The sequence below is a fragment of the Schistocerca cancellata genome, chromosome 1 (genome assembly GCF_023864275.1).
Source record: "Schistocerca cancellata isolate TAMUIC-IGC-003103 chromosome 1, iqSchCanc2.1, whole genome shotgun sequence".
Lineage (NCBI taxonomy): Eukaryota > Metazoa > Arthropoda > Insecta > Orthoptera > Acrididae > Schistocerca > Schistocerca cancellata.
Window position 1 is genome coordinate 379597350 of NC_064626.1, and position 26999 is coordinate 379624348.

At 41.0% G+C, this 26999-nt stretch overlaps 1 protein-coding gene across 1 annotated transcript; it reads left to right on the forward strand.

Annotated features, from left to right (window-relative positions):
* Positions 1-1253: 1253 nt before the first annotated feature.
* On the forward strand, positions 1254-23886 carry LOC126177631 (uncharacterized). The gene is made up of 6 exons (XM_049924473.1): positions 1254-1323; positions 5213-5392; positions 13430-13552; positions 16862-16978; positions 17093-17158; positions 23720-23886. Exons 1-6 carry the CDS (start codon positions 1254-1256, stop codon positions 23884-23886), a joined length of 723 nt encoding a protein of 240 aa, XP_049780430.1.
* The last annotated feature ends 3113 nt before the right edge of the window (positions 23887-26999 follow it).

The following is a 26999-nucleotide window of genomic DNA, read 5'->3' on the forward strand; positions in this document are numbered from 1 at the left end:
TGAGGCTTTGTAGTATGAGGTTTGTCGTTAATGTTCTAGTTGTGTTAGTTCGGAGTAACTTCTTCCCTCTCGTTGCTCTTTGCGTAAGCTTGCCATATCCTACTTCAATTCCAAAGTCAGACAACATAATAACGGCTTCGATGCAGTGTCTGTGGGCATATTGTAGGGTATAGACCGGCTTCATGATTTTGCTTGAACACTCGGATGTAGTTTTCAAAAGAGCGGCAGCGTACAACGTGAACCAACAAGTATTTAAAAGCTGTACGCTGTGTTGTTTACATTGACGATGGCTCTGAGCACTATGGGACTTAACAGCTGTGGTCATCAGTCCCCCAGAACTTAGAACTACTTAAACCTAACTAACCTAAGGACATCACACACATCCATGCCCGAGGCAGGATTCGAACCTGCGACCGTAGCAGTCGCGCGGCTCCGGACTGCGCGCCTAGAACCGCGAGACCACCGCGGCCGGCCATTGACGATGAACACGTCACAGTGGGACCGAATCCTTGATGATTGTTATGACGAATATTCTGTTGTTTAACATTTCCCTTTAATACGAATGTGGGTCCACATTCTTACTGCCTGCACCAAATATCACTGTGGAACTGAATCCTTGGTGATTGTTATGACGGGTATTTAGCTGTTTAGAAACGAGGGTTCACATTCTCTTGCAGAAGTCCTCTTCAACGAGTCCACTGCCAATTTCATTTTCTTTTCATGTGCAGTCAAACTTAATTTTCAATCACAAGTGACCTTGATGTCGAGACGGCGTTAAGTTGCATCATTCGTTCCTTTCGACTTCTGTTTTCCATCATTTTACGAGAAATTGCCGTATTTTATCAGAGAGGTGCTTCTTCGATTTAGAGGGAACAAATGTTTGAAGATCAACAGTTACACATTGTCTTCGTGCTTATTTAGTTGTTAAGAAGTTGGTCAGATGTAACATGACCGAATAAATACTTTCGGAACTGACGATGTGATACATCCTGATTATGGTGATAATAAGAATAACGATGATTACCACTCCCGCACGTGGATCAGAGATGGAGGTTTACAGCCCACTAAGTTCATAATGTTCTCAACTGCGAACATTAGGACTTTGCTTACAGTATGTTTAGTACGTGCTTATCAGAGTCTTGGCAGTCCATGTCCAATTACACGTCCAGTGTTATCGGGCTGATGTAAGCGTGCCCGCTTCAGAAAAGCTGTTCAGTTTTGGCCGCGGGCGCAGTTGGCACCCTGCGCTGACCATGGCACTGTCAATTCTGACCGCCGTTGCAGCTCTCTTGGTCGCGCTGTGTTGTCCTGCTGCGGCCAATCGTAAGTTCTACCACGGCTGTCCCCGTACACTCCTCACGGTGTATAAGTTATTACACGCTTACTGAACTATTGCTATTGTTAAATGCGACTCTAAACAAGTATTGCTTATTTTGAGTAATGGGTCATCTCTGCAAGGTAGGTATCTTGTTGTCAATGCGGAACGCTGGTCTTGTACTCCGTCTCTAATGATCTCGTCGTTGTTAGGACGCTAAACACTTGTCTCCCTTCCTTTTTCTCTGTGTGAGACTTAAGCTACGACACACTGGAATTTAATATTTAAATTTTATGAGTTTGTATTTGTCAGTTTTTATGGCGTTATTGTAAATAGAAAGCTAAGGGCTTACAAAGAGGATCAGCGCCGAGATGCGAAATAGACTGGGTACTAGGTACATTAGATATACTGTAGTTACTTAGCTTATGTTGCACGGCAAATGGCTAAAAAGACTCGGTCTTTTTCAGAGACGGTCTTAAGACCTTGAACGTGCGTAGATTATTTGTAAATATAGCTGTCGAGCCTGATGGATTAGCGCTAAGGCATGTGCCTGGAACTCGAAAGGTCGCGGGATCGAATCGCGGTTGTCCACGGAATATTTCAGTCTGCCTTTAACCTATTCATCACATCTCAGTGCAGAGAGCGCTCTCGTTCTTATTTTTAGTTGGTGGTGAGTTTATAAGAATTTCATTTTTAAACTTATTATATTATGTTATAATCAACTTTCTGTTCCTAATTTGAACAATAATAGATTTTAACATAATAAAGTTCTATTTCTGTGTCAAATGAAGAAAACTACACATCAAGAAGGCAGTTCTCCATAAAATGAGAATAAATAAACGAAGACTGGAACCAAAGGTTATAAGAGATCTACACTTGCATTTTGAGAATGTATGGAAAACGGTAAAGATTCCAGACGAATGGGACGCAGCACTGATCCACCCACTACTTAAAACGTGAGACAAACAAAATGTCAAGTTTTATCAGTGGTGTACAAAATATTATCATAAATACTCCTGAACAGAGTTAAAAAACTTTAGACAAGTAACTGGCAAAAATATCAGGTCGATTTCGAAAGTGAAGATTCTGCACAGGGTATATTTTTCATTTAAAATCAATAATTGGCAACAGATTGTTAACCTACAAACCTGTAATAGTATTATTCATTGATTTCAATAATTGTTTCCTTCTATAGGCGGAGAAACACCAAACAAAACCATTAGAGAATTAGATTTTAAAGTAATATTATCAAACATAAGTTGTGAAACTCATACAAATATGATATTTCAAAAGGAAATTTGTGGTAGAAGTATCTGAACCATTTAAAATGATAATTGGCGTTTGACAAGAGAATGGTGTATCCCATTTACTCTTTAACTGTGTTTTAGAAAAAAAAATTATGAATCTGGAATCTGGAGATAACAAAAAATAACAAAATTATACCAGTATTTCTGCGAAGGTAAGCAAATGGAATTAAGTTAAACTGTTTGGCTTTTCCGGATCATTATCATTACTGACAGAAGTTGCTGCACACGAAAACCTTCTGTAAAGAATGTCCAATACAACTGGTCTCAAAATTTCGGGTGAAGAAACTAATTTCATGACGTATATAAAATACATAGCAACACAAATAGGTAAAATCGGAGCGATTTAATAATTCTATACATCAGAAGGCATTAGAAACATTTGCAGCATATATGAGAGTTAATCAAATGGATGGAATATATGGTTAAACTAAAAATATGTACAAGGTATGCATATCCAGAAATACAAAACTAAAACACTATACCAAAACTATAAGACCAGAATGTATATATGCTTCTGAATGTTTAACGAGGAACAGACTACAGTTACTTAAAAGACGGATTATCAGAAAAACAATGTTTTTTATTCCAGTATTTGATCACAATATCAATTATTTTGACGATGACCGGTTTCAGTCCCTAATGACCATCCTCAGATCTTTTCTACACCATGTCCTTAAGTGATAAGGCCATAATGGGAACGTCAAAACATATAAATATAATCCTCAGATCTTTTCTACTCCATGTCCTAAAGCAATAAGGCCATAATGGCAACGTCAAAACACATAAATATAATTGACGTTGCCATTATGGCCTTATTATTTTAGGACATGGTACAGAAAAGATCTGAGGATGGTCATTACGGACTGAAAACGGTCATGTTCAGAATGTTCAAATGTGTGTGAAATCTTATGGGACTTAACAGCTAAGGTCATCAGTCCCTAAGCTTACATACTATTTAACCTAAATTATCCTAAGGACAAACACACACACCCATGCCCGAGGGAAGACTCGAACCTCCGCCGGGACCAGCTGCACAGTCCATGACTGCAGCGACCTAGACCGCTCGGCTAATCCCGCGCGGCAAGCCGGTCATCGTCAAAAGAATTGATATTGTGATCAAAGATTATATTTATATGTTTTGACGTTGCCATTATGGCCTTATCACTTTAGGACATGGCGTAGATAAGTTCTGAACATGGTCATTACGGACTGAAACCGATCATCGTCAAAAGAATTGATATTGTGATCGAAGACTGGAATAAAAAACATTTGACAGTGTTGGATCATTGTTCGTATACGCGACTATGTCGCAGCTGGTGAAAGAAAAATAATGGATGCAGCTCAAGATACGAATAGTTGTATTTCAGGGAAAAAGAAATCAATGATACCATAGGTTGCAGAAATAAGAAAAGAGCTAGAAGAAAACAACATCAAAGAATATGAACCATGGACCTTGCCGTTGGTGGGGAGGCTTGCGTACCTCAGCGATATAGGTAGCCGTACCGTAGGTGCAACCGCAACGAAGGGGTATGTGTTGAGAGGCCAGGCAAACGTGTGGTTCCTGAAGAGGGGCAGCAGCCTTTTCAGTAGTTGCAGGGGCAACAGTCTGGATGATTGACTGATGTGGCCTTGTAACACTAACCAAAACGGTCTTGCTGTTGTACTGCGAACGGCTGAAAGCAAGGGGAAACTACAGGCGTAATTTTTCCCGAGGGCATGCAGCTTTACTATATGATTAAAGTATTTGTATGGAGTGTAGCCATGTATGGAAGTGAAACGTGGACGATAAATAGTTTGGACAAGAAGAGAATAGAAGCTTTCGAAATGTGGTGCTACAGAAGAATGCTGAAGATTAGATGGGTAGATCACATAACTAATGAGGAGGTATTGAATAGAATTGAAGAGAAGAGGAGCTTGTGGCACAATTTGACTGGAAGAAGGGATCGGTTGGTACGACATGTTCTGAGGCATCAAGGGATAGCCAATTTAGTATTGGTGGGCAGCGTGGAGAGTAAAAATCGTAGAGGGAGACCAAGAGATGAATACACTAAGCAGATTCAGAAGGATGTAGGTTGCAGTAAGTACTGGGAGATGAAGAGGCTTGCACAGGATAGAGTAGCATGCAGAGCTGCATCAAACCAGTCTCAGGACTGAAGACCACAACAACATGAAAAAAATTATAACTTTAGAAGGCTTTCAAGTTAGAGTATAAAAACAGGAATGAATAAATAAAGAAAAGGATGTGAAATTGTTACGTGACATCAATTGATCAATGCAAAGATTTAAAAAATGTTATAAGAACAACTAGCAAATGGGTCCATCCCCTAACTTTCATGAGATGACCGCCTATTCCGTCTCCTTATCGCTTCCTATGAAGGGCGTACCAGTCAGAATCTTTGACTTACTTTTCAATTACAGCTGCCGATCAGATATGCTCTGGCCAAATGCACATTCCAACCAGATCCTCTGGCCTGCCTCGAATTTGGTTTTCTCTTCCTGTGGTCGTTCCGGATTTCCCCGTAACGTTCGTACTGGTGGGAAACGCCAGCCATCAGGCTCTGTTGGCCACCCCTAGCGACGACTGTTGCAGACCCGGCCCCAGCGCATGCGCCGTGGCCGTCGTGCGACCTGCTGTACAACTGGTACTGGTGCCGGGGGCACGACAAAGGCGGCATCATCTGCGCCACCAGCATCAAGCGCGGCTCCATCGAGCCGGTCGCCGTACTCTGGACACGCTCCCTCCAGTCGAGCAACAAAAGCCACATCCCAGGTACGTACGAGTATTTTGCACTGAGCCTTTTAAAGAGTTCGAGAGATATTAAGTTTCACACTCCTTTTAGTAAGTGAATCAGACCTCGACCAGAACTCGACGCATAGCGTTCTTTTGCTTTTTGCTTTACCCATTGCGTTGCTGGGCACTGGTGAGATCATTTTCATTAACAAACACCTTCATCATCAACATTCGGTCTTTCATAGTTGAAAGTTGGTGACCCGCTACACAAACCTCTTAAGGGGGTAGGACTTCAAACGGGTCGACATGGAGCGGGAGAGGCATCACAGGACATTTTAATTTCCAATGTCCATACTTTTTCAAATAAATTCATAAAACTGTCAGCATCACCAGGAAGGATTCAGGATTCACACCCATTGCAGTGGAAGCTCGAAAACATAACAAAATAATTTTTTTTACGTGCGAAATTTCATCATTTTTTCACTTACTAATGGCTGCATTTGTTGCTATAGGTATACTTTTCTTCATAAGTTAGAGAGATTCTTCGATGAATTTTGCACAGCATACATACCATACTCACAGGTGTATGAAACTCTAGAATTTTTTTTAAAAAAAAGATAAGAAAGGAACGGTTTCATTCAGTTAGTTAGCATGGGACAGTACAACGATCTGCGTGTGCGGAGCACGTATTTTCATCATTAATGAAAGTGCGAATTGCTCTGGCATATACATCTTCAACAAACTGCAGGAAGGTTTCATGGCCATGAGTATCTTAATCCCAAGCTAGAAGACCACATTCTTTTAGATTTTGCAGAAACTCCCAGCACATATTCAAGTGTGAGTGCCGTTATTGCACCATGCCAAACCGAATGGAATTTAGGAAAGCTTGTCTCGTAAAGGAGAGTCATGAATTTCGCTGGATACAGCCATTCACATTCAGATCTTTTGTCTCACTCAAAGCGAATGTCAGCGTGGTTTCTAACAATTGTCCATTTCCAACACCTTCCACATACCTCTTTTAGTAATTGTTGTTACTACTCACTGTGTTCAACTATTATATTCATGATGTTTTCTATGGTTCAAATGGTTCAAATGGCTCTGAGCACTATGGGACTCAACTGCTGAGGTCATTAGTCCCCTAGAACTTAGAACTAGTTAAACCTAACTAACCTAAGGACATCACAAACATCCATGCCCGAGGCAGGATTCGAACCTGCGACCGTTGCGGTCTTGCGGTTCCAGACTGCAGCGCCTTTAACCGCACGGCCACTTCGGCCGGTGATGTTTTCTATGACTGTGTGGGAATTTCATTGTGCACAAACGGAATAAAATACACTAAATAACGTGAAGTAAGTTAATTACGTAAGCAACTGTTAACAGCTTATGAAAATCTGTAGGTATTTGGTTTCAATTCAGCATCATAAGTAACTAAACCATTTTATGTGCGTAGATCTTGGCGGCCGAGGTACGTTTGAATCAAGCTCCTTCTTGCATGTAACTGCTTTATGATGAAAAGAAAACAACCAACACGAAAGATGTATGTATTAAGGAAAGAATTATGCAATTATACTGAATCCTTTCTATGAAACAGAAAATTAACTCGAACTAGCATGAACAATAACTTTCTCTCAGCATTGTCATATACCATAAAAATTACTTTTAAACAGAATATTTAAATTAAATAAAATTTCCTCTTTGCCTTTATGTATCAAATATGTTTACAATAGGCGGTGGCAGGAAACTGACTACAATTCTAAACACTTAACTGATAATTCGTCCTGGATGTCAACACGTAGGTATTGTTAAATACAATGAAATCTTTACATTACAATACTTCGCCGATTAGCGCTTGCAACAAATAAAACTTTGTGTCTGTTACCTTCTTCCAAAAGTGTTGTCTCTGTATGAAATGATCTCAAATCATGAACTCTTATGAAAGATGTACATATCATGTGAAATAATAGTTTGTTTGCTACATTTGACAGTTTATTTGTAATGTTTACCACGACGAGCATCTTCACATGGCTGAACACATGAGTGTGGCTACCAGAAGTTCTATTATCATTGACTGAAGGCTAGCCGAGCGAGGGAAGCATTCGTCGGCCAGAGAGGGACAGTGTGTGTGTGTGTGTGTGTGTGTGAGTTGTATCTGGCAGAGTGAGGAACTTGGATGTCGGACCTACAGCACAGAGAATGGAATTCTATTTGCCATGCTCCCTGATGGGTAATTGAAGACAGAGTGTAAGTTGGCTGTTTATGTCTTCTTATTGGCAACGTTACGTAGCGTTCTATATGAAAATCACTGGCTGTGCTGTGTGCAGTCTGTGGCTAGTTTGCATTGTTGTCTGCCATTGTAGTGTTGGGCAGCGGCAGCTGGATGTGAACAGCGCCTAGCGTTGCGCAGTTAGAGACAGGTACGTGCCGAGTAAAACTGTGAGGGACGGGAAAAACCCACCGTGGTACAACAACAAAGTTAGGAAATTACTGCGAAAGCAAAGAGAGCTTCAGCTAAATTTAAACGCAGCCAAAACCTCTCAGACAAACAGAAGCTAAACGATGTCAAAGTTAGCGTAAGGAGGGCTATGCGTGAAGCGTTTAGTGAATTCGAAAGTAAAATACTAGGTACCGACTTGACAGAAAATCCTAGGAAGTTCTGGTCTTACGTTAAATCAGTAAGTGGCTCGAAACAGCATGTCCAGACACTCCGGGATGATGATGGCGTTGAAACAGAGGATGACAAGCGTAAAGCTGAAATACTAAACACCTTTTTCCAAAGCTGTTTCACAGAGGAAGACCGCACTGCAGTTCCTTCTGTAAATCCTCGCACAATCGAAAAAATGGCTGACATCGAAATAAGTGTCCAAGGAATAGAAAAGCAACTGAAATCACTCAACAGAGGAAAGTCCACTGGACCTGACGGGATACCAATTCGATTCTACACAGAGTACGCGAAAGAACTTGCCCCCCTTCTAACAGCCGTGTACCGCAAGTCTCTAGAGGAACGGAAGGTTCCAAATGATTGGAAAAGAGCACAGGTAGTCCCAGTCTTCAAGAAGGGTCGTCGAGCTGATGCGCAAAACTATAGACCTATATCTCTGACGTCGATCTGTTGTAGAATTTTAGAACATGTTTTTTGCTCGAGTATCATGTCGTTTTTGGAAACTCAGAATCTACTATGTAGGAATCAACATGGATTCCGGAAACAGCGATCGTGTGAGACCCAACTCGCTCTTTTTGTTCATGAGACCCAGAAAATATTAGATACAGGCTCCCAGGTAGATGCTATTTTTCTTGACTTCCGGAAGGCGTTCGATACAGTTCCGCACTGTCGCCTGATAAACAAAGTAAGAGCCTATGGAATATCAGACCAGCTGTGTGGCTGGATTGAAGAGTTTTTAGCAAACAGAACACAGCATGTTGTTCTCAACGGAGAGACGTCTACAGACGTTAAAGTAACCTCTGGCGTGCCACAGGGGAGTGTTATGGGACCATTGCTTTTCACAATATATATAAATGACCTAGTAGATAGTGTCGGAAGTTCCATGCGGCTTTTCGCGGATGATGCTGTAGTATACAGAGAAGTTGCAGCATTAGAAAATTGTAGCGAAATGCAGGAAGATCTGCAGCGGATAGGCACTTGGTGCAGGGAGTGGCAACTGACCCTTAACATAGACAAATGTAATGTATTGAGAATACATAGAAAGAAGGATCCTTTATTGTATGATTATACGATAGCGGAACAAACACTGGTAGCAGTTACTTCTGTAAAATATCTGGGAGTATGCGTGCGGAACGATTTGAAGTGGAATGATCATATAAAATTAATTGTTGGTAAGGCGGGTACCAGGTTGAGATTCATTGGGAGAGTCCTTAGAAAATGTAGTCCATCAACAAAGGAGGTGGCTTACAAAACACTCGTTCGACCTATACTTGAGTATTGCTCATCAGTGTGGGATCCGTACCAGATCTGGTTGACGGAAGAGATAGAGAAGATCCAAAGAAGAGCGGCGCGTTTCGTCACAGGGTTATTTGGTAACCGTGATAGCGTTACGGAGATGTTTAACAAACTCCAGTGGCAGACTCTGCAAGAGAGGCGCTCTGCATCGCGGTGTAGCTTGCTCGCCAGGTTTCGAGAGGGTGCGTTTCTGTATGAGGTATCGAATATATTGCTTCCCCCTACTTATACCTCCCGAGGAGATCACGAATGTAAAATTAGCGAGATTAGAGCGCGCACAGAGGCTTTCAGACAGTCGTTCTTCCCGCGAACCATACGCGACTGGAACAGGAAAGGGAGGTAATGACAGTGGCACGTAAAGTGCCCTCCGCCACACACCCTTGGGTGGCTTGCGGAGTATAAATGTAGATGTAGATGTAGATGTAGAGGTGAGCCGCCAGCAGTGGTGGATGTGTGGAAGGAAATGGCGGAGTTTTGAAATTACATATATTATGACTTTTGATGATATTAAGGTAAATACACTGTTTGTTCTCTATTAAAATCTTTCATTTGCTAACTATGCCTATCAGTAGTTAGTGCCTTCCGTAGTTTGAATCTTTTATTTAGCTGGCATGTGTGGCGCTCGCTGTTTAGCAGTAGTTCGAGTAACGAAGATTTTTGGTGAGGTAAGTGATTTGTGAAAGGTATAGGTTAGTGTTAGTCAGGGCTATTCTTTTGTAGGGATTATTGAAAGTCAGATTGCGTTGCGCTAAAAATATTGTGTGTCAGGTTAAGCACAGTCATGTATAAAATTGTTCTAAGGGGACGTTTCAAGAGGATGTTTTGAGATGACTCGATGGAGAGGCGAGTCTTTTGGAAGAAGGTAACAGGCACAACATTTTATTTGTTGCGGGCGCTAATCGTGAGGTGTTGTAGTGTAAAGATTTCATTGTATTTAACAATACCACGTGTTGACATCCAGAGCGAATCACAGTTACGTGTTTAGTATTGCAGTTAGTTTCCTACCGCCATCGATAGTAAAAGTATTTCGTATAAAAAGGCAAAGAGCAAATTTTACGTAATTTAAATATTCTGTATAAAAGTAATTTTTAAGGCACATGATAAAGCTGAGATCTTGGATGAAAAAAACGGACCAACAAATCGATCTTTCAACAACTCAGCATGGAGCAGAGATTGTCCAGTATCTGTTTCGAGCGAACCCTACAGTTCTTAGATCTCATAATTCACGACAGGAAGATAACTTTGAAAAGATGATCATCCAAGGCAACATGGGAGAGCTCCGAGAAGCACAAGACCGTGAAAAATGGAGACAGACTGTTAAGGGGGGTAGGACGTCAAACGGGCCGACTTGGGGCAAGAGAGGCACCACACAACATTTCAATTTCCAGTGTCTATACTTTTACAAATAAATTCATAAAACTTTGCCAGCATGACCAGGAAGGATTCAGAATTCACATTCATAGCAGTAGAAGTTCTAAAACATAACGAAGTAATTTCATTTACGTGTGAAATTTATTCATTTTTTTCAGTTACTAATGGCAGCATTTGTTGCTATAGGTTCACTTTTCTTCATAAGTAAGAGAGATTCTTCGATTAATTTTGCGCAGCATACAAATCATACTTAAAGGTGTATGAAACTCTAGAATTTTCCAAATCTATTAAAATTGAGGTAAAAATTGAGGTAATTAACTATAAAATTTGTGTTTTTTCTAAACATGAAGTTTAAAATATAACAGTTCATTCGTTTTTTCATAAATTAAATAAATTCTAGAGTTTCATACACCTGTGAGTATGGTATGTATGCTGTGCAAAATTCATCGAAGAATCTCTCTAACTTATGAAGAAAAGTACACCTATAGCAACAAATGCAGCCATTAGTAAGTGAAAAAATGATGAAATTTCGCACGTAAAAAAATTTATTTTGTTATGTTTTCGAGCTTCCACTGCAATGGGTGTGAATCCTGAATCCTTCCTGGTGATGCTGACAAAGTTTTATGAATTTATTTGAAAAAGTATGGACACTGGAAATTAAAATGTGAAATAACACTAAACACAAATTGAAAACCTTGTTTTTGGACCATTAGAACTTTTCGTGAAATGTCAGTTCGCCGGATATGACACTGCAGAATTTAAAAAGTGGTAATCAAACCTCCTTATATGATTGGAAAACTCTAGTCATGGTGCATATTCTGAAAGATAAATTTAATATTGATACGTATAACGCTTAAATATATTCACTGGATCATAATATCCGGGCTCAGAGAGATAACAAATGTCACATAAGCAGCTAATCGTAATCTTTAGAGGTAGATACAGTCAGATCAACCAGTTTCATCATTACAGTAGTTAGCGTACATTTGTTTTCTCTGTCAGGAGGCAGCTGGTTCGAATCCTGACGACAGGATATCTGCACCAAATTCAGAAGAGATGTTGGCGTACAGTTTCTTATTATCAGGCTATACGCCAACGTCCTGAATTTAATGCCTAATCCACAGACAGTGCCTCAAGGTGTGGGAGTATGTGTGGTTACGGCCGTCAGATGGAGCTGTTATAAAGTTGTACACGTAATAAAAACGGGTCGTTGAGCGGCACTACAACCAAAAGCGTCTTTCCGCTGCATATGACTGGGCAGCACGCTTCGGGGTGCGCATAGAACATTCAATGTTGATTTCCCTGCTAGTTTAAAGCACAGAGAGGGTCTTAGCCACTGAAGTGATTATGGCTGCCACAAAGAAACACAACAATTATTACGTCAGTAACAGACAGATCTAGTTCTTCGAGCATATAAATTCATCCAGGGAGAGTCAGAAGCATTGATAACAATGTGGCGCTTAACCCAGAGCTGCAAGTTACAAAGAGAGACAACGGCTGGAGTGTATATCGTACAAACTACACTGGCACGACGCCGCAAAGAATGCTCAGTTCCTCTCAGTGCAAAATGCATCACACACCTCCCATCTTACTTTCACATCACTATAACGTTTGGATAATCCACTGCCGCTGCTAGAGAAAACACACACACACACTCACACACACAGATGCACATGTACAAACTCCTACGCAGAGTGAAGAAGAGTGATCTGTCTCAAATGGTTCAAATGGCTCTGAGCACTATGGGACTTAACATCTATGGTCATCAGTCCCCTAGAACTTAGAACTACTTAAACCTAACCAACCCAAGGACATCACACAACACCCAGTCATCACGGATCTGTCTCAGTGCTTCTGCATGCCTGATCAACGCCCGTTGAAACTGATGTCAAAATATGAGTTTCGGCTAATGACTATTTCTGAAGTCATGAGTACCAAAACAAAGTAACGAATACTGAGCCTACAAAAAAATATAAATGCAACTGTAAATAAATAACGTCCTGACTGCTCCCTAATGTTCTGTGCGTTTTATTCCAAGTAGACACGCGAAACACCGGTTGACATAAAACCGGCAAACTACACACATACTAGCATCCGAGGACACAGGCGCTTGTCTCCTGGCACATAAAATTAGCGTAGGATGTCTGTTGTAGCAGAGGAATATATCAGTTATCGACAGTATCTGTTGATTCTTTCGTAGCTCATGTACTACTCGTACTGTTTGGCCATTTTTTTCTCTGGCAGTACTAGTTCTCAATACACTAAAGCAGATATTTCCGAATGTAATTGATTATTCTTTGTAACATAGGAATTTTCATCTGAAGTAGAGCTAGGCGCACGAGAAACGTTCGTACGTCAGCATGAAATATCTAAATCATGAATCTTCGAACATCATAGCTCCCTCATTAACAAAAAATGGTTCAAATGGCTCTGAGTACTATGGGACTCAACATCTGAGGTCATCAGTCCCCTAGAACTTAGAATTACTTAAACCTGACTAACCTAGGGACATCACACACATCCATGCCCGAGGCAGGATTCGAACCTGCGACCGTAGCGGTCGCGCGGTTCCAGACTGAAGCGCCTAGAACCGCTCGGCCACAGCCGCCGGCCCTCATTTACATGAGCTCATCTGTTTTCAGCTACCCACCTTCAAAAATTTAGTCGTAGAGCTAGTTTTTATCCTATGATGACGCTTGTTACATCAATGAATATAGTGTTTTATATCACATGTACACTTCTTTTTACAGGACAGGATGAGTTTGGAATGATATACAATTTTATCAACTACGCAGGACAACTAAAATTTACGCTGAGATTTTGTTCTAAATCGGACACAACGAAGACAGAACCCATTGAATGGCATCACGAAGGTAATCAGTTTTCTCCTTTTGCTAATACGCTGTAATGGACGTAGTATTGATATATGAGTGACAGCAGCTTCATAGGATTTTAGTGTTTATGGATCAAAATACAAAAGACAGTTTTGGCTACTTGAAACTGTCACATCCGAGGGATTTATGTAATAATTTGAGTTCAAATGGGAGAGAGCTCCTGAACTATGTGACAGTTTGTAACCCTGTGGGAAGTGCATTTGGTTTCGAAGTATGATCTCCGTATGGGAATGATATGTAATTAAATCTCACATGTGACAGGATGTCAAATTGTTTGTGCTTGTGTGCAAGCTTGTGAAGAATATGAGTGCCTGAAGAATGTTTGGAAGTATGCGTGATTCCTATATCTTCTGTTTATTCGGGATATGTTATGGCGAAAGAAGAGCCCTAATAAACGGCAGCATTGATGCCAGCTTTCAAACGCCAGATACCAAAGGCGGCCATCACTACCGCCTCAGAGCCGTAATCTTCTACCGCTGAGGCAACAGTGAGGCAGGCGTTGCTGTAGAAACGTAAACAAAACTGGGTTACGTACTTGCTTGTGGTCGAACGCGAAACAGCCCTCGTCGTTAGTACTGTGGGAGTTGTCTTGTGCCTATTTTTTATTTGAATGATACAACAGATTTATCAAGTAGAGAAGAAGATTATGATACATCACCGGTACCGCTATCGAATAAGATTTGAGACAAATAAGAGTATAAGCAAGCGTCAAAATTTTTCTCTGTGATTAATACCAGTAACATTGTTATGAGCTAGCATACTGAAGAAATTATTAAATTCTGCGCGAAACGATGCACTGGTTAACTATGTTTGATAGCTGTTGGAAAGATAAGTAAAAGCGTTAGCATTACGGAAGTACACGGATGTTAAATTACCGAAACTCAGATTATATTGCAGAGGAAAAATTCAAATGAAAGTTTTTATTAATGTGCGATGCACACTGTTGGGATTGGGTGACATTAATACTACGTTGCTTCTTGAGGGTTATCGAAACAATCACTTCTAATAATATATCAAAATACCCAATGTATACGAGTATCGTAACATAAACAACGGGGTACAGGAAGGTACCACATGTTTTCCGTTCCAAAAAAGTTAGCTCCACTTTGTTGGTTCATAATTACATGATGTGATTCGCGATTCCTTTTCTCAGCAGGCTGAAATGAGTTTTGAAGGAATTTTACTCGCAAATGAAAATTGTGTATATAAAGTTATACTCAGATTTTGTTTGCCACCAATATTTAGTTTCAATAAGTGATACAGCTACAAGGAACTTCAATATTAGCTTACGATTGTTTTTTTTTCTTCCAGATTTTTCAAAGATAATCATTATGTGAGAGACCTCCTCGCTTAGTTCGATTTTGGTTCAAACCCGCTGCTGCAAGTCAGGCATGATTTCTTCATCTGCGGTACGGTTTCTTATTCTAAGCTCATTCTATACAGTCTGCTGGATAGCGTACTGACTCTGATAAAATTCCGGAAAAAAACTAAAGAGCTGTCAATTGCTGCATACAAATAATTCGTGCCCCACACGCTTTATCTATTGCCATCGAAATGAGCCATTGGAGAGGACTCTTTAACTTCTTTAGAATTGTGCGGCCGTGTTTCATTTCGTTGGAAATTTCTGCGGCTTTCTGAGCCTCTCTATCGCTCTGTGGAGTTGAACTTTTTCCCAGCAATACAAGGCACACTAATCCACTGAAATGTCTTAAATTGCTTTCTGAAACACTTTTAACGAAGCAAGTTTAGCATCCAATCTCATTTGCTATGTCTTTCTATCTCCACAAATTTTCTAAATTTTTTATCTAAACTATGAGAATGACAATATGATAGTGCATATAGTACCCAGTAAGGGCATAGTAATGTCAGATTCATAAAAAGGTTTAGTCTCATTGAATTTCATTGCTCGTTGCATACTACTTGCTAATATAGTTGCAGTGATCTAATTAATTAACACAGAAACTTTGTTAGTTACGAAATATGGTTAACTGAAAAGCTTAATACAGTATGCACCTACATATTCAGTGAGCGGTAGGAAACATATTTCAGCGTATTAACGCCTACAATTTGAAAGCGCCTATCTCCAGCTTCTCCATAATGTATCTAAAATTGTCTGAAACTAATTATCTTCCGAATTTATCATCGTTAAAGCATTAAACCATAGCTAATTCCCGTTAAAATTATGTCAAAATTACTGTTGGATTCTGAACTTCGGCAGTACAATTTCGTTGATATACTTTTTTGTGTTCCATTTGACGTGCAGCACGTGTTAACTAAATCGCTAACTAGAAAGTTCATTATTTTGAGAGTCATGAAATTGTTTAATTAAGATTGTTGCCGTCAGTTATGAGTAATGTAAAACATTGTTCTTAGGTGAAAGCATATGTGGACCTATATCGCGTCTGAGGCCAGTCTACGGCTGAGAGTTAGGGGGCGACACCTGTGTCTTGTATCATGAGCAATGTGCCTTATAGTCCGGTAACTAACATTCTGGAATAGTCGCATATAGCGCGTACAGTTCGTTTTCTTCACTCGTGGGTTTAATTTATGACTTCTGTGACAGTAATTACTGATTAATTCCGAGTGAGAACTTATTAGAGGAACACGCAGATTATTGACTCCTGTGATCAATGTCTGGTTAGCAGGCTAATGTTGGTGGACTTACTGATTACTTTTATTCACTATCTTAATTGTTTCGAGTTCCTTAAATTGTATGAGGACAGAGATATGGTGAACTGGTGCGTTTAATTTTTGCCATATGTGATTTGTTTTTAAGCACGGTACAGTGTTGTGTGATTACTGCACTAAGACAGTTTCACAATTTATGAGCTAGTGTAGTAGGTAACAACCTGCTTTACTTTAATTCGAACTGTATGTGAGACCGAAAACTGGCCATATCAGTGAATAATTTACACCAAGGATGTGATTAAAATGTTTTGAATATATCTCTGGTATTGCTATAGACTATTAGCAGAACTGACATCTTTCAGCCCGTTCTGGGGTCAGCGCAGCAACCGAGAAGAAACAGAAGGCGGCAGATTTATTCCACACTACGTATATTATTTTGAATATGGTTTGAACTTAATTTCAATGAGATGTAAGTCGCAAAAAGTCCAGGGAAATGATTCAGAAAAAGTTTCTTTGAAGAGAGGCTTCCACGAGATATATTATATCCTAGTGATGAAAATTCGACAACACCATAGAATAGTGATACATTATGAAAGGACTACGTCTGACAGTCAGTGTGTATGAAGACATAAGTTGAAATGAGAATCTGTAACTTTGCAGATCCCCCGCCGTGCAAAAAGAACTGGTACAACTGCGACTTGGTGGAAGACAGGATCTCGTGCCAGCTGAGACTATGTCCGTGGTCCCACGAACCACTGCTGCCGGCGTCTGGGAAGGGTAAGTTCTGAGAGCTACAGCGAGACTCATTTGTAATTCACAACACCAAATTTATGAAAACAAGAATGTTTTCTTTTTTTTAAATCATGTATTATTGTTTATATTCACTTGCAGTCAGCGACTGGTACGGCTGTACAAAACGTGGCAACCAGGTCGATTGTTACCTTAGCAGTCTTGGTGGTAAGTCTACAACCCAATTCCTCAAAAGTTTCTAAATACAGGAATAACTTAAACAACTTTAATGTTAGAAGACACATATTCCATAACCGAATGCTTGCGATACAGTTGACCTGACGTGCCTCTTGCGAAATGATGGTTAATTGAATAATTTAAAATGAAAGTATTCTGTATATGAGAATGTTGTTTGTATAGCAATGCCAAATGTAACGATATGAGGTGTGAATATTGAGGAGCACAAGACTTGTGCGTTAATACACGGCCGGCCGGTGTGGCCGTGCGGTTCTAGGCGCTTCAGTCTGGAACCGCGTGACCGCTACGGTCGCAGGTTCGAATCCTGCCTTGGGCATGGATGTGTGTGGTGTCCTTAGGTTAGTTAGGTTTAAGTAGTTCTAAGTTCTAGGGTCCTGATGACCATAGATGTTAAGTCCCATAGTGCTCAGAGCCATTTGTTAATACACGTTCTCCAATCAGAAAGCGCAGTTCTTTGAAAACATAGTTAACAGTACTATCTATTACTTCTGCGTCGTCTGCAAAAATAGTGCCAACCTTGCCCTTTTACGTTCAGTAGGAGGCTAGTCAAATATGTAAATAAGAGAAGTGACGCCAAAAATTGAACCATGCCGAAAATACTTTGTGATATCCCCTCAGTCATTAAAAAATATTACCCCCTTCGAGAATTGATTGAATTATTCAGCATAACATGTTGCATTCTTTTTATAATATATGATTATAACCAGTTATTTCTAATCCCATCCATTCGAGAAAACTCCAACTTTTCTATGTGAAGTTCATGCATTGTGGTGTCGAGGAGAACGGAGGGGGTTGTGGCTCACTGGAGTGTGTGGAGGAGTAGACGATGATTTTAACCAAAAATAGTCATAGTGCAATTCGCTTTCAGTAAGCAGACAACAGGCAGCGTGCGTTCAACCCTAGAGCAACGTATACTGGTGAGGCCACGCTGCTGTAAGCGCTTCTCGAACAAGAAGCCCAGCAGTGAGCGCACTTGGCCGTTGCTGAGTCAGGATGGCATGACAGTGCCCTAAGTCAGTTGATCAGGGAGGAGCAAGCTGGTGAGAAGCCTGGTGGGTGACGATGGTGACATCCGAATGTCGAACTCAGAACCGATGGCTGGATCGATGTGCTGGTGATGTTGAACCCCATCAGCACTGAGCTTGGAGGACTTCATCCTGTACCTTGGACTATGCAGCGGCTGCAAGGTCGCCATCGGGAAGTCTCGTGGAGATGGCGGCTGAGTGAAAACGATTTGGTTCTTAGCGTATCAGGGAGCGATCGTTGGTTTGCAGCCCAGCTGTTTTGATGATAGGTTGCTTCAGAAGGGCGTCAGTGATCCCATGGCAGAGACTGCCACATAGTGGTCGTTGTCACATAGTCAGGCCACTCCTCGACTGGCTCAGGGCTATGTATTCAACAAAAGAGGACTTGTTACTGTGGAAGAGAGGCACTGCTGCATACTTCAGTGTCGAAGTAACTGCCTAAAGACTGGACATTGCCTGGGGAACTGGGTCGCTGTTAGGAAGCTGCTGAAATGGTGAAATGTTGTATTGGCTGGTTGCAACCCACATCGTGGATGTGGAATGGGCTTCTGCCTGGGCCCTTATCATGACATTTCCTCCCTCCTAGGAATAATTTGGCTAACCAAATTCATGCTCTAACAGAAGCACCAATATATTTACAAATGTTTACACTTTGCATCCTCCTACTCTAGTCTGAAGTAACGACTCATAATCAACCTACAACTTCTAGTGCCTCTTTCCTTTTATATTTAAAAATGGTTCAAATGGCTCTGAGCACTATGGGACTTAACATCTGAGGTCATCAGTCACCTAGAACTTAAAACTACTTAAACCTAACTAACCTAAGGGCATCAAACACATCCATGCCTGAGGCAGGGTTCGCATCTGCGAGTGTAGCTGTCGCTCGGTCCCAGACTGAAGCGCCTAAAACCGCTCGGCCACAGCGGACGGCCCTTTTATATTTACACTATGTTCATTGTCTCACTCCTATCAGACACGAACAATGAGTCTATAGGTCCTGGCTTGCACTACTTTACTGCTACTCTTCCTTTTTAGGCTGGTAAGCAGCTGTGTCATTCCACATCATATGAAACGGGATGGAGATCAGAAAGGCATCCTATCACTGTAACCGCACTAATCTTACCCACATTTGTAGTATCTTCCTCGAAATCACTGATTCTGAACAACTAGTAAGAAGACATGAGCTACATTTAGGAAGGGAGGAAGGATGATTAGGATTTAATGTCCTGTCGACATCGCGGTTAGTAGAGACAGAATTAAAGCTCAGAATGTTTCAAGGATGGGGAAGGAAGCTGCCTGCGCCATTTCAAAGGGACCATCCTGGCATTTCCTTGAGCTCTTTAGGGAAATCATAGAAAACTTAAATGAGGCTGACCCTTCACGAATTTGAACCGTCATTTTCCCGACTGCGAGTCCAGTGTGCTAACCACCACACCACTTCGCTTTGTGTGACCCACAGTGCCATGCTCTGTTTAACCTTAGGTAAACAACATTAGGTAAACAACATTATGCGCTCTTCCAGCGCTCAGGACCAAACCAGCACAGGCGCTTTTCCTACCTTCAACCTGTGTCCCTTAATACCACTCAATAATTATCCTTCGTCATAACTCCCTAATACCTGAGAAGTTCTCCCGTAATATCATTTCCTTAGCTTGGCTAGATATCTAAGGTGGATTTTGTGGTATCATGCACACTGTATCTCGAGGGACCTGGAACAATAGAACTGATGACATCACCGCCAATGACTCATCTCGAATCAGCGGTATTGCAGCCCCTTGTCGCTCTGAGTTAGTGTCGCATAATACGAAGAAAGGAAAGCCTGAACATAGAGTATTTGCTCCATGTTCTTCTCTTTCAGCGCTGCACCACTGTCTTATTAGAGGTAAATATCATTCCCTATCTACTGATCTAGTACTCATCAAACTACCAAACTGCATGTTCTTCGTCATCTAATGAGTCCATGTTCTTCTTTGTCAGCTCTGTACGTCTGTTCACATCTACCTTATTAGAAGTAAATTGCATTCACTGGCTACTCATCTAGCGATCATCATACTATCAGGCTGCATATTGTTCGTCACCTAATGATTATCTCCTTTACTACCATACACTTTAATGGTTTATAACACTCACTCTGTTTGGTACAGGTATGTCACATAAACTAGTACCGACTAAATTCCTTGTTCTTCATTTACAACAAGGCTATCTCGCATTTTCCTGTTATTTACATTGACCTAGATTGTCTTGGTATCCACGGCATTCCTTATTTAGCCAAGTATTTTTTCTATACTGCCTGGCATATGTCAGTCTGCTGAGATAGCCATGCAATTTGGTCCATGGGGCTGTGTACCCTGGCAAATTACGTAGGGTACATTCAACTGGTGTCATCGTTTCATCCCTTAACCCCTTCCCAGATACTGTAACAGAGTGTAGACCCTGACATAATAGGAACAGGACGAGGAGAAGAAAACAAACCCAAGGATTCAAGGATCCTACAAGTGTTGTAAGTCATGTACTTGCTACTGCTTACTTCGCTGCTGCCATACATATTTAATCACTATTGCAGCCCTTCGTTGTCATCCACTTCAGCGTCCAACAGGTCCCACTTCTGACAGCAAAAGAAATGGTGTCAGAGACAATAGAGTAGGCGAGGGTTCTCTGCTGGAAGTGGGTGTAGCCATAGACGATGCAGGCAACCAAATGTTGTAAGAGTTACTTACTGTTAATGATAAACAGATGTAGCGCAATGCACCTGCAGTAAGCAGACGACAGGCAATTAGTGTTGGACCCTCCAACCAGGCACACCAGTGAGATCAATCTGCTCCAAGTGCTGTAGACAGGGCATTCCAGTAGTGAGTGGCCTTGACTGTTGCTGAGTTAAGATGATTTGAAAGTATCCTGACTTGGGTGGCTAGAGTGCAGAAGGCCAGTGGCCACCCCGGTGGGAGACAGTGGTGATGTCCAGCTGTCGAACTCTGGACAGAGAACTAGACAACTGTGTCTGGCAGCGTTGGGCCCAACAAGCAGCGTGGAACTGGAAGGACCTCAGCTGATACACAGACGATGATACAGCAACAGGATCCCTGGCTGACAGTCTAGTGGAGATGATGGCTGAGTGAGGACAACCTGATTGCTACGCTATCAGGCTGTGGTCGTTGGTTCGCAGCTCAGCTGCGTCAGTGGGAGCTGTGTCAGAAGTGTGTTGGCAATCCAGGGTCAGAGACTGACAGCAGCAGGTGTTGATGCATAGTCTAGCCATGCAGATGACCTGCCTGGCAGGCCTAGGAGTATAAGTATATCCAAAGAGGCTTGTTAATGTGGAAAACAAGCATTGCCACATACTACCTGTAGACAGGTCATTATCTGGAAATGGCGAAATGCTGCATTGCCTGGTTGCAACCCATGTCCTAAGTAACGCTCAGGGCACCAGTCTAGACTCATGCCATCACACATGATATATCAAATGTCTCGGAAATATAAAAAATATTTTATTTGGCGACTAATTATAAAATCCGGTCTAAGTGCCAAAAATAAAAAGTTTCGTTTTATTGTCAAAATATGTGCTATGTGCCTAACCTTCGTCAGTAAAAACCGGGCTATCTAGTAATCAGTATGGAAGTGGTTTAATACATTGCCACCAGAATGCGCCAGTGGCTAAGAGCCAACTGTTCTGAAACAAAATCGGGGCTATGTGCCCGTACTGTTATTTTTAATTTGAGATTCGATTTTGCTCAAGTTCCCGTCTGTTGTGTTTACTGTTGTGGTTTATGTGATGGATGAAACAAGAAAACGTCGGCAAAAGGGTAAAGGTAGTGTTTCCCAAATAAATAAGAAGCTAAGAGCCGAGAGAAAATCATATGAGAACAATACGAAAGTTACTGTGCCTCAAAAACAACGTCCACCTGATGAGGTAAGTGTATATAACTTAACGCCTTAGGGCTACGGCTTTTTTGAAGAACTTCGCTTGATTATGATTTTTCTGTGGCGTTTTAAGCTAACGTATGTTTAGATTATGCAGACCACGTTAGGTTATATTTGACTTGGTTCCTGGACTATAGTAGACCTGCTAACTGTGCTGAGTAGCAAACAGACAGGTTATTCGTAGCAATAAGAAATTATTTAATGCCTCTAATTCCCCTGTTTGTTTGTTGTACGAGGGTTGGATCTTTAATAGTGGCAACTATTTATTTACAGCTCCTACAAAATAAATACGTGTTTCAAAGTTTTACTGACCTTCAAAGTAGTCACCAGCATTGTGTATAACCCGTTGCCAGCGATGTGGAAGTCGTAGGATACTCTTAGCAGTGCCAGTTGTGTTCACAGTTAGAGCGGCGCGGTCTATTGCCCGACGAATTCGTAGCAGTTCTGAAGCGAATGCCGTGAACTGTTTCCTTCAGTTTTAGAAATCGAGTTGAACTCACGAGGGCTTAAGTCAGGGGAGTGCAGTAGGTGGTATAGCACTTAGCAGCCCCATCAGTCAGACAAATCAGTAACAGCTTGAACTGTACGTGCTTGAGAATTGTCCTGCAAAATTATGGTCAGGTCCTGCAGAAAGTGTCATCACTTCTGTCTCTAAGCTGGTCGTAGGTTGTGTTCCAAAAATGAATAGCATAGAGATTATTATCCTTCCCAACCCATTTATTTACAGATATAAGTGGTAGTCTTAGCCCGGTTTTTATGTTAGAGAGGTTGGCACATAATCCTGTTTTGTTCATCAACAATCTTTTTGTTGTGTTGTTAAATGTTTCACAGTAATTTTACTCTAAAAATGTTTGTAGATTAAGTCTTCGTTTGTGTAGGCTATAAAAAGAAGAAGGATATCAAAAGGGAATTCTTTCTGGAAGTTTTTTGCGATTTCCTCAATAGAGCAGTTGTGGCACCACGGAATTTATGATTAGTCGATATTTAAGCGAGTAATACTCTGTGAGTAAATAAAAATGTTGCAATCATAATAGAGAATTACTTCAATTTGCAACATTGTTTCTATTTAAGTGTGACACCACTCTTCATTACTTAAATATTTTGCAAAAATCATATGGGTGTCAGTAAGGAAATATATATGATTATTCGAAGGACCTGTTGGTCACGTTTCTTACAAAGAGATTTAACAATGGCATGTTTCCAGCTGCCGGTAAAATAGCCTATGATACTAAAACCTTAGATACGCTATTAAGAAAATGAATTACTTCAGGATTACTATCTGAAATTTCATTAATACCACATGAATTGCAGTTTTTGAGGTCGTCTTAGTAGTTGACAGTAGGGAAAACTATGTCTTGGAAGAATACATAAATCGAGAGAAGCCACCAGCGTGCTTCTAAGGTAAGAGGTAATACCGGACACAGAAAATTTTTTCTTCAAAGCTAAGTTAATAAATGGAATGTTAAGTTAAGCACTTTAGGGACTTGGTTGCAGATGATTATGAAAAGTAGATTACATAAGTATAAATTTCATGTCTTTTTCTGATGTGATAATATTCTATTTTCTATGTCTGTCTGCATCATTTCAGAGCGCAAGAGTCATCCTCACACCTGGAAGCACGTGCTGTACCCCGAATTCCACCACGAATTCCTGCCTCACCACGAACACCCTGATATGCCGCCCGAGTTCCATGGCCCAATGCTGGAACCGATTCATGAGTTACCTCCTCCACCACCACCGGCCTGGAAGCACTGACTGAAACCGTAATAGCTGCGCTTCTTCTAGTACTTTGAAGCTGAAATGCTATCTCCGAAAAGCCAACGGAGATCTCGAAACCAAACATTCAGTACCATATTGCTAGACTTTAAGTATTAATGGCAACATTTGAAATAAATAGAACAAGGTTAACGTCAAGCCAGTGTCTTTTTTCCTGTGATACTGTTAGCTGCACATACATATCCGTCAACTGCCGAATAGTTGTAACATGACTAAGCTCAAGTCATGTTACTATCACAGACGAAACACCATAGGTAAGGCATGTTATGGAAGCTACCTCGCCGGACACTTACGTACAGGGTGGTCAGAAACAATCTGAAAAGCGTGTAAGGCTGTTACGGAGTACGCTGCGCTGAGAAAAAATTATTCAGAAAAAAATACCATACGTTGCTCCATTCCCGAATTAATCAGAATTAAAGTTAGCCAGTCAGGCTGTTGCGGCGCCCAAATTCAAATACTGTCAGTTGTTCTCATACCTTATTCGAAAGCACACGAGACTGCTCAGCGTTTCATTTGGATTCGATCCTTATTGCCGTCCCGTGTTCAGTTTTTGTATGGCTCTCTTGGTCGGCTTTAGGAAACCAAACGAAAACCGTGTTTGGCAATACAGTCTCTGGCGGACTGCTTGAATTTGTGCACAATGGCATGACTGGCTTATTCAGTGCTAACCAATCTGTCAACCGGCGCAGCGCATCGAATTTTTTTCTAACATTTATTTCTCAGCAGAAACTACGGTGCAACACCCTTACAAGCTCTTCAGACTGTTTCTGACCATCCTGTATTGCTACTGCATCAGTTTCGTTTGAAATGTTTGCAATAAAACAAACATTTTATTTATTGAACTTTTAAAATATTTTTGTATCCACATATACGCCTCTTAAGTTTATTTAGTACAGTAACTGAACTATCTGAAGCATTAATGTGACTGTAATAGAATTAAGATATTTGAAAATATCTACGTGTCATTGATTGAATACTTAGCCGGAATTGTAACTGCTGATGACGGCTGAATATAAAGAATGAAGAAATGTTACTCAAAAAATCCATGAATCTATAAAAGACTAATTTTGTATTTTTTGTTTGCTTACTATAATAACTTGTAAATAATTTAATACTCTAAAAAAACCATTCGATACTTCAGTAAGTCAAAGTATTTAGGGAACGAGTGTAGAGGAGCAGAGGCAGGAAACCTGCACTGCCATTCGAGCCAGTGTCCTAGTGAAGGTGGTTTGCCGTTGCCTCCATCCGGCCTGTATGAAGTGTCGAGTGTGTGTCTGTGTCTTGTAGATGAGTGTGATGAGTGCTTGTACAGAGTGCGAGCAACTCGAGCTAACCAACCATTCGATCTTTCAATAATCTTTTCTGGTTTGACCAACTGAGTGACATATTGCTCCCCATGAACTGAGACACAGACAGGAATCTGTTGGGCAATGGATCGATTAACGAGAGAAATTGAGCCCTTGGAAATGAGTCACGGGTGTCAGTTCTCACAAAATCTTTACGGGTCAATAATTGGCGAGTGTCAACTACCTACTGAAATGAAGGTTTTGGTCAAGAGTAACACCAATTTTATTTGCTCTTTGCGAGTACAAATATGAAACAATGGAAAACTGCACATTGATATGAATAACAATTACGGAAAAAACCAAAATGGATGGCAGTTATTGAACAGAGAAACAGTTTAACTGAAAATTAGTCCGGCTGAACAAGGCTCACAAGGGAGAGGTAAGTTGTGAGTAAACATCATACCGACAGGTCGTTTCTAAAATTCATATCCTTTGCAGGATGCACAATGATTGGTGTACGTTCCACATGCAAATGCCCAAACCCGCTTCGTAATGGATGTCCTTGACTACAAGACTAGACTGCACTGCGCTGCAGAACCGTACGCATTACGAAACGAATAGGATACAAGACTGCCGGCAGCAGCAGCTCGTCAGTGATGGTGTAATGAGCTGATTCTTGAGACAGGAGGATTCGGCTCTTGCCATGGCCACAAGCCAAGTCCGCCCACTTCCGTGTCTACACCCACAGTGTCCCAAAACTTTTAGCTTTCCTCTCTGCTCTCCACATATGAACTTCCGCCAATGAGAATGGCTCGGCCAATGATTAACTAATAAGATTTTTATAAATTGTAGTCGAACACACCACCTAGTAGTATTTCTTAAGCTGCCCAATGAGCTGCCTTTTAATGTATGAAATGTTGTGAACCATGCACTGTGGCAGCGTATTAAGCCACGTACTCTTTACTTCTGGATAGCAAAGACGGAGTAAGTCACTGTGCTAACGTCACATTGCTTTCTATTTGACTTCCTGCTGCGCTAACACCAGAGTACACTTGCTGTCCAGCAAGCCAGAAATAATTAAACATACAGTGTTTATATTGGGGTGCGTTATTAACTCATAATGCGAAACTGGTCTCAGAAAGTTCTAGGGGTATTTTGAGACTAATTGTTATTCAGAGTCCAATGAGTGGAATAATATGACACCAACTTACAGAACAACAAATACATTTTACTTAAATTCAGAAGCAGTGAGGCTAAGTACCGTTTCTGTGCAGTATACAACAAGAACTAGCTTTTCGGTATCTCAAAAACTTACATCACTCAGCGAGACACTTAATGCCTCCTATTGGAATCTCAACTGACGTAAAAATCCTACTCGCAATGAATATGAGTCCTGAGATATTCTAATTAACTCGTAAAAATTTTAACCTCGCATTGGCTTAGTTGGATATTAACTCAAAAACGACGCCATTAAGAATTCATGGTAATGTCCAAGAACGCTTGCAAGCGATATAAATCGAACGTGCGACTCTTGCAGAGCAAGATATCGATTTTGTTTACAGCGACCGGAACTACTATGACAAGAGACGAACGATGTGGATTTCGGTTATAGCTGTAGCAACCACAAAAACAATACATCAATGATGACATTGAATGTAATTTCACTTACCTTACTCGTCATCGATATTTGCGTTTGTGTGCATCGCTAAGAGACCAAACTGCTGAGGTCATGGGTCCCTAGACTTACACACAACTTAAACTAACTTTAACTTACGCTAAAAACAACACACACACCCATGCCCGAGG